The 7209-nt window shown below is 39.8% G+C and overlaps 1 protein-coding gene across 1 annotated transcript; it reads left to right on the top strand.

Moving 5' to 3' along the window:
* The first annotated feature begins 2117 nt into the window (after positions 1-2117).
* On the top strand, positions 2118-4647 carry LOC122316846 (thaumatin-like protein 1). The gene is made up of 3 exons (XM_043133664.1): positions 2118-2543; positions 2639-3314; positions 4177-4647. The coding sequence occupies exons 1-3, from the start codon at positions 2474-2476 to the stop codon at positions 4391-4393; spliced, it is 963 nt and encodes a 320-aa protein (XP_042989598.1). The 5' UTR covers positions 2118-2473; the 3' UTR covers positions 4394-4647.
* Positions 4648-7209: the final 2562 nt, after the last annotated feature.

Below are 7209 nucleotides of genomic sequence, written 5' to 3'. Positions count from 1 at the left end.
TATGGATATAGAAAAATTGTCATCATTTGGAATCCAATTCCATATATTAGAAAAATATAGGAAGCCCCCATGAAAATAGAGGATGATTTGTCACTTTAGTTGAGCCATTGAATATAATTAGAGCCGAAAGCTAAGATTCTTAAACATAATTGGTTCCAACACGTTGGTTAATTAGGTGGAATAAGTATATAAATGTTGATATAGATAATCATCAAAAGATGCTAATTGGCCAAAGCAGTAGACTAAAAAGGTTCAAGTGATAAGCTGCCCGATCAAAATTCATTTGTCTGTACCAAACCGATTTCATATGTACTGAGCAATATTAAACCCCACTAATTGACATAAAGCTTATATCAAAAAAAAAAAAAAAACAAGAAGATTTAGCTGATCATGAGATAATCACATGGGACGGCCGGGAGAGGTGAAGCTAACTTTGAAATTAAGTTTTGATGGTGCTAGCTTAATATTTTTAATTACGGCCAAGGTTGTGCTTTTTAACTACGGCCAAGGTCGTGTGTAACACATGAATTTTTCTAATTTATATGCTTTATCCGATTCCAACATGAGACTAGCAAATATATGTTGGGTTATGTGGAGCCTAGTTTTGAGATGAGAATAGATCAAATTGAGAGTTTGCTTGACTCTCGCTCAAGTGAAGCTCGGGCAAGGAGTTTGTTCGAAGTGCGTTCAATCGTTTGCTCGAGCGAATGTCGGATAGAGAGTTCACTATAGGCTCACTCGATAGACTACTCAATTCTCAAGCAAATGTTGGACAGAGAGTTCACTCTAGATGAGTTCGACATTCCACTCAAGCGAATAACCCAAAAGTTGCCGCCTTAGGGTTACTGATGTCGTTTGCTATATATATGTTATATTATTTGCTGAAGACATCAGATTGAGAGTAGAAATTAAGGAACGGTATTTTGGAGCTTTCATGTGAGAGAGAGAGAGAGAGAGAGAGAGAGAGAGAGAGAGTTGAGATTGTGAATATAAGGAACCTCTTATAACTCATTGTGTGTTTGTAATCTCTGTTAAATAAAATCTCAGCACAACTTTGTGGACTTGGGTATATTGCTGGATGACATAAATTTTGTATCGTATGACTGTGTGTGATTGATTTCTGTGTTTTTACATTTATTTTTACTGTCTATTTCGTTATCGTTGTTTGTGGTTGTGGTTATTCTTCCCAACACTATACAAGTCTACAACTAACAGATAAAGCATTGTGTTTTTTGGGAGAAAAAAAAATTAAAGGAAGTATCCGGAATCATGTGTGGAGCCACGAAAATGCATGCATGTCTCCGAAGTGGTGCTTAAATCATGAATAGTGAGAGGTGCATAAATATTACTTTGGCACCTAATTTAGGAGAGGGAAGGAAAATATGTAGTGGTGATGATACGGACTAATATTCATTAATTGATTCTTTTGGGGTTGTGTTTTTTTTGGCCAATAAACTTTAACAAAAACAGAAAGTGAAGTTGCTTAAGATCAATGAAATCTAGGAAGGCCGAGAAAAAAAAAATTAAAATTAAAATGGGAACTAGAAAATGAAAAAGGGAATGACACTTTCATATCGACTCGATATCTTCAACTTCATTTCCTAACAAATTAATTAATCAACCGGGATATTCATATAAGTCTCTAATAATAAGTTGTTGAGAAATGCACCGAACTTTGAAGTACCAGTACCGCATAATTTTAGCGTGACTTCGAATCGTACGAGAAACATGAATATAAGTTGAAATTTCGACGTGTGCATCGATTGTGCAGCTGAACCACATGATGGGTAGGTTCACTTTCACCATCTAATTAGTGCAAACAGGCCACACAACGTACGTCTTTAATTAAGGCACTTAATGACGATATATAGAGACCTAATTAAGGTACAATGTCTCTAATGAGTGACGAAATAAATTAATTCCGAACGTAATCCTTTCCTCCGTTCTTCTATTTAGTTCCTTAATTACGTATTAATTGGTACTTCACTCATGATCTTATGTACTTTATAGTTAATTCTGATCTGGGTCTCTGATCTCCCTATATATGCGAGTGTTTGACCATCGTAGATTACGTGGCTGATCGATGACTTTCCTTTTGTCTTTACACAACTGCAGCTTTGCTCTTCCATACATATATATACATACAGCGGGGCAGGCAGACCTGCGTAGTGCGTACACTCATCTCTTTCAATTCCAGTCAGAATCTTTCTTCCATTGCCATTTCTGCCATAAACAGTAGAAGCATCCTCTCAGTTTTATGGGTGAAAAACCCCGGCTAATATTTCTCCATTCTTCTTCTCTTGCTTGTATCCATCAATCCTATAATGCGCCCTACATTGCCAATCATTATCGTCATCAACTTGTTGCCAATGCGGCTTTTCTTTCATTAGAGAGAGATCTAAATATCACAAATAACCTCATCTTCATCGATATCATATATATTGTAATCGGCTGATTATTTTATATCTCTGAAATGGATCTCAGCGTGTCCTGCTTTTCTTCTCTGTACATCAGCCTCGCAGTTTTGATTGCATTTTATAGAGGTAATTAATATTTAAACGCTAGTTCAGATTATAATCTCATGATGGAGATATATAAACCTTGTAATTATCCACCTTGGTGGTCTTGCTTGATGCAGGCATTTCAGGGGCTACATTTACGATGATAAACAGGTGTGACTACACAGTATGGCCCGGGATTCAACCCAGTGCCGGTAGCGCCAAATTAGACAGCACCGGCTTCGAACTCGGGCCAGGCGGTTCCCGGAACTTCCAGGCCCCGCCGAACTGGTCCGGAAGATTCTGGGGTAGAACCGGCTGTACCTTCGACCCAAACCTCGGTCAAGGAAGCTGCGTCACCGGTGACTGTGGTTCCAAGCAGATGGAATGCAACGGTGCCGGAGCGAACCCGCCAGCAACTCTGGCGGAGTTCACGATCGGGTCCGGCAGTACACAGGACTTCTACGACGTAAGCCTAGTTGACGGATACAACGTACCCATGATCGTCGACGTAATCGGTGGGTCGGGGACATGCTTGTCAACCGGGTGCGTAACGGACTTGAACCAGCAGTGCCCGAAAGAATTGCGGACTGGGGACGGTGCGGCGTGTAAGAGTGCATGCGAGGCATTTGGGAGCCCCGAGTACTGCTGCAATGGGGCATATGGTTCACCGACCACTTGTAAGCCGTCGATTTACTCGGAGATGTTTAAAGCCGCATGTCCGAGATCGTATAGTTACGCCTACGATGATGCCACGAGTACTTTTACGTGTACAGGAGCAGATTATACAATCACATTCTGCCCTTCGGGAGCAAGGTAAAGTTCCTTACTTTTTTTTTTTTTTTTTTTTTTTTTTTTTTTTTTTTTCAGTTCAAATATTCACATTTATTCTTCTTTATTATATATTTTAGTTAGTACGAGTGTTTTCTATATTAATTGAATTTTTTTTATCTTCCCTCACACTACTTAAAATTATTTAAAATTTAAAGATTAAATAAAATTTTAAAGAAAGTGTAATATTTTTATAGGATTGCAGTGACGAATAAGATGAGTTAGAAGGTGAATCTATGGTTAGTGTTGTCTTCTTTACGATTATTCTGTTTTAGCTTTCATACTACTTTAGATCTTCTTAAGTTGCTTTTGTCTGCCACAAGCTAACTTACGGGTCAGTGGTATTAACTTGTGGGATACACAAAGGTGATTTCTAGACTACGTACCTGTAGAATCAACTTCTTCGAGTACATAAAAATGAACAAAAAATTGATGATAGAAGTAGCAGTGTGGAGGCTGAGATTGATTTCAGTCTCTCCTAATTGGATTGGAAGATGATCTCACCTCATCTAAACTCATCTCATATCATTTAATCTCATCGTTACAATTTTTTCAAAATTTCAAATAAAATATAATAAACAATTCAACTTTTTCAAATCTCAATTTAACTTTTTCAAATCTCAAAACAATAATAATAATATTTTATTTAACTTTTATCTTTTATCTAAAACTATATCATCTCATCTCGCAATCCAAATCAACTTAACCATTGTAGCAAGATAAAGAGACACAGAGGGTTTATTTGTATTCATAGAATATAGTACCATTTTGGTTTTCAATCAAGAGCGATCTTGCTATGGCATATTCAATGAAATTCATATAACTTTGTCAATTATATTTCCTACAGTAAAAAATCTGCTCGAGATGCTTCTCCAACCACAAGCACAACAAATGGCTCCGGAACCGAGTCACAGCCACAGAAGGTGCCAAAAGAGCTGGTCAACAGTCCCTCATCATGGTTTCCAGACTTTTTCACCGGGGACTCATCCAAGATTCAATCTTGTTCTGCTTCAGTGATCGCTTCTCTGGCATCGTTTCTATGCCTCTTTTTCATTTTATCTTAATCTCTCTCTCTCTCTCTCTCTCTCTCTCTCTCTCTCTCTCTCTGTGATTGCTAAGCCCATTTTTCATGCCACTTGTATAGACATTCGGAGCTAAACGTATATATTGCTTCTTTCTTACTTAGCGAGGAATTTGTAGTTTGTACCACAAAGTTAGTAGCAAGACAGCTTTTCATAGGCATAGAAAGAAAGAGCTTTTATATAATAAAAAAATCTCGTTGTTATAACAAACTTACATCATTACATGTGCCAGAAAACGAAAGTGTTTGCTTTACTTTAAATCAATGGATCTTGAATGGTGGGCAACTACTAAAGTAGACCAACTTTGCTGTAACTGTAAGCTTACTAGTTATATGATTTTCAGAGCAATGGTGGTTTCTGCTAGATATGGACGTCTAATCATTACTAAATAGTTATATCCTTTCTTTGTTAAGACTTCTTCTCAGGACTCATTAAGCTTATGAAGATCATTTATGACGCTAATAAACTCAGGACATTTTCGACCAATCCAAAAATGAATTGGAAAAAAAAAAAAAAAAAACGAGGTGCAAATCAACCTGGCCTGGCTGCAGGGCACATGGCTGTTCTAAATTCTAAGTTCTAACTTCATTGAGGAAATATTGTGAGTGAGTTATTGGATTGGCTCAATTACTCGCAGGTCAACTTTAGAAGTCCTTACTCGTGTTGGATCATACGCGTGGGTAAGTCGACGAGCTTCAGAGAGTGGGAGATAGAAGAGGATGTGGAAAGTGATAATGTTTGTGAAATCACCACACTTTTGGTGGAGTCCGAATATCATATATATATACTAGTATATTGTTACAACTGATAAGGAAAGATTTACAAAGGGGGAAATAATTACAGAAGATTACAAGCCTACAATCAAGGGTCAACTATAACAAATAAACAAGGATTAGCTAAGAATCTGGAGGAGATTCTGAAGAATCCTTAACAACCCCCCGCAAACTAAGCGTGGGATTAGAGCACACACGTAGCTTGGATCGAAAGAATGTAAAGAGTGGCCGTGAGACACTCTTGGTAAAAACATCAGCAACTTGCAGTGTGGTAGAAATATGCTAAGTACGAATCCAACCAGCGACCACAAGCTCTCGAAGAAAATGATAGTCCAGATCAATATGCTTAGAGCGCTTGTGAGAGACGGGGTTGGAGCTTAAGAGGATGGCACTCTTGTTGTCGCATAGAAGAAGAGGTCGAGCTGGAGTGGAAACACGCAGATCACGAAGAAGATGGTCTAACCAGAGGACTTCAGCAGTAATAGAAGCCAAGGCACAGTATTCAGATTCACAGCTAGAGCGAGAGACTGTGGGTTGCTTTTTAGCACTCCAAGAAACAAGATTGTTACCCAAATAGATGGAATAGCAGGAAGTAGAGCGACGAGTGTCAGGACAGCCGGCCAAATCAGCATCAAAGTATGCAGTAATACTAGCGGAAGAAGAAGCAGTAAATGATAATCCAAAATGAAGAGTACCCTTGACATAACGAAGGATGCGCTTCACTGCCTGAAAATGTTCATTAGTGGGAGCATGCAAATATTGACTAATAGAATTGACCGACTGGGCAAGGTCAGGGCGAGTGATAGTCAAATATTGCAGTGTACCAACAAGAGAGCGATAAAGAGTGACATCCTCAAATGGAGAACCATTAGAGGAGAGAAGCTGGGCGACAACTATAGGAGTTGTGACAGGCTTGCAGTTAAGAAGCTGGGCACGCGCGAGAATAACACGTGCATACTTGGTCTGGCTGAGAAAAAGGCCCGCCGAGATGGGGGTGACTTCGAGACCAAGGAAATAGCTGAGAGATCCCAAATTTTTGGTGACAAATTCGGAGTGAAGCTGCTGAATGAAGCGGTTGAGAAATGACACATTATTGCCAATGAGAATGATGTCATCGACATACAGTAAGAGATAAATAATGTGCTGTTGGCGATGGAGAATAAACAAAGAGGTATCCGCATGACTGCAAGTGAACCCAAGCTTCAAAAGAAAAGAGCTGAAACGCTGGAACCAAGCACGCAGGGCTTGCTTGAGGCCATAAAGAACCTTCTTGAGTTTGCAGACATGATGAGGAAAGCGAGGATCAACATAGCCAGGAGGCTGCTCCATATAAACATGTTCCTGTAGAATGACATTAAGGAAGGCATTTTTAACATCGAGTTGGCGAAAGGGCCAACCATAAGTAATAGCCAGAGAAAGCACAACACGAACAGTTGAGGCTTTGACCACGGGACTGAAAGTATCTGTATAATCAAGGCCATGAAGTTGAGTATAGCCCTTTGCAACAATACAAGCTTTAAGACGATCAATAAAGCCATCAGATAGATACTTCGTACGAAAAACCCATTTAGAGCCGACAATGTTTGTTTTGGAAGGCCGAGGAACAAGATCCAAAGTACAGTTGTCACGAAGAGCTTTGATCTCGTCATCCATAGCAACAAGCCAAGCAGGATTTTTAGCAGCGGTTTTGAAACCGCAGGGCTCAAATGTAGTAAGAAGAGCATGTAGAAGCCCTGAGACATGATGACTAAGGTAAGTGGGATACCGCGGCCGGAAAAATGCCTGCCTTAGCTCGAGTGACCATGGGATGAGAAGGTGGAGGTATGGCAGGAGCACGAGAAACTAGAGCATCAGACTGTGGCGGATCCGACGCTGGAGAATCACCAGCAGGAGACTCAGTAGAGACCTGTAGAGGCTCAGAGAAAGAATTAGGACAGAGACGACATGCATGAGACCCAGACCGAGAATGGGGATCGAATAAAGGTGTGGGGGGCAATGGGGTTGGGGATAAGGGTAGGTCATGGG

This window comes from Carya illinoinensis, chromosome 7 (assembly GCF_018687715.1).
Source record: "Carya illinoinensis cultivar Pawnee chromosome 7, C.illinoinensisPawnee_v1, whole genome shotgun sequence".
Taxonomy (NCBI): domain Eukaryota; kingdom Viridiplantae; phylum Streptophyta; class Magnoliopsida; order Fagales; family Juglandaceae; genus Carya; species Carya illinoinensis.
This window is presented reverse-complemented; position numbering and strand designations above follow the sequence as displayed.

Bases quoted from the DNA above. Each gene is read 5' to 3' on its own strand.
- LOC122316846 (XM_043133664.1), top strand. From the start codon at position 2,474: ATGGATCTCAGCGTGTCCTGCTTTTCTTCTCTGTACATCAGCCTCGCA. The intron at 2,544-2,638 runs GTAATTAATATT...TGCTTGATGCAG, and splicing joins TTTGATTGCATTTTATAGAG to GCATTTCAGGGGCTACATTT. The intron at 3,315-4,176 runs GTAAAGTTCCTT...TATTTCCTACAG, and splicing joins TTCTGCCCTTCGGGAGCAAG to TAAAAAATCTGCTCGAGATG.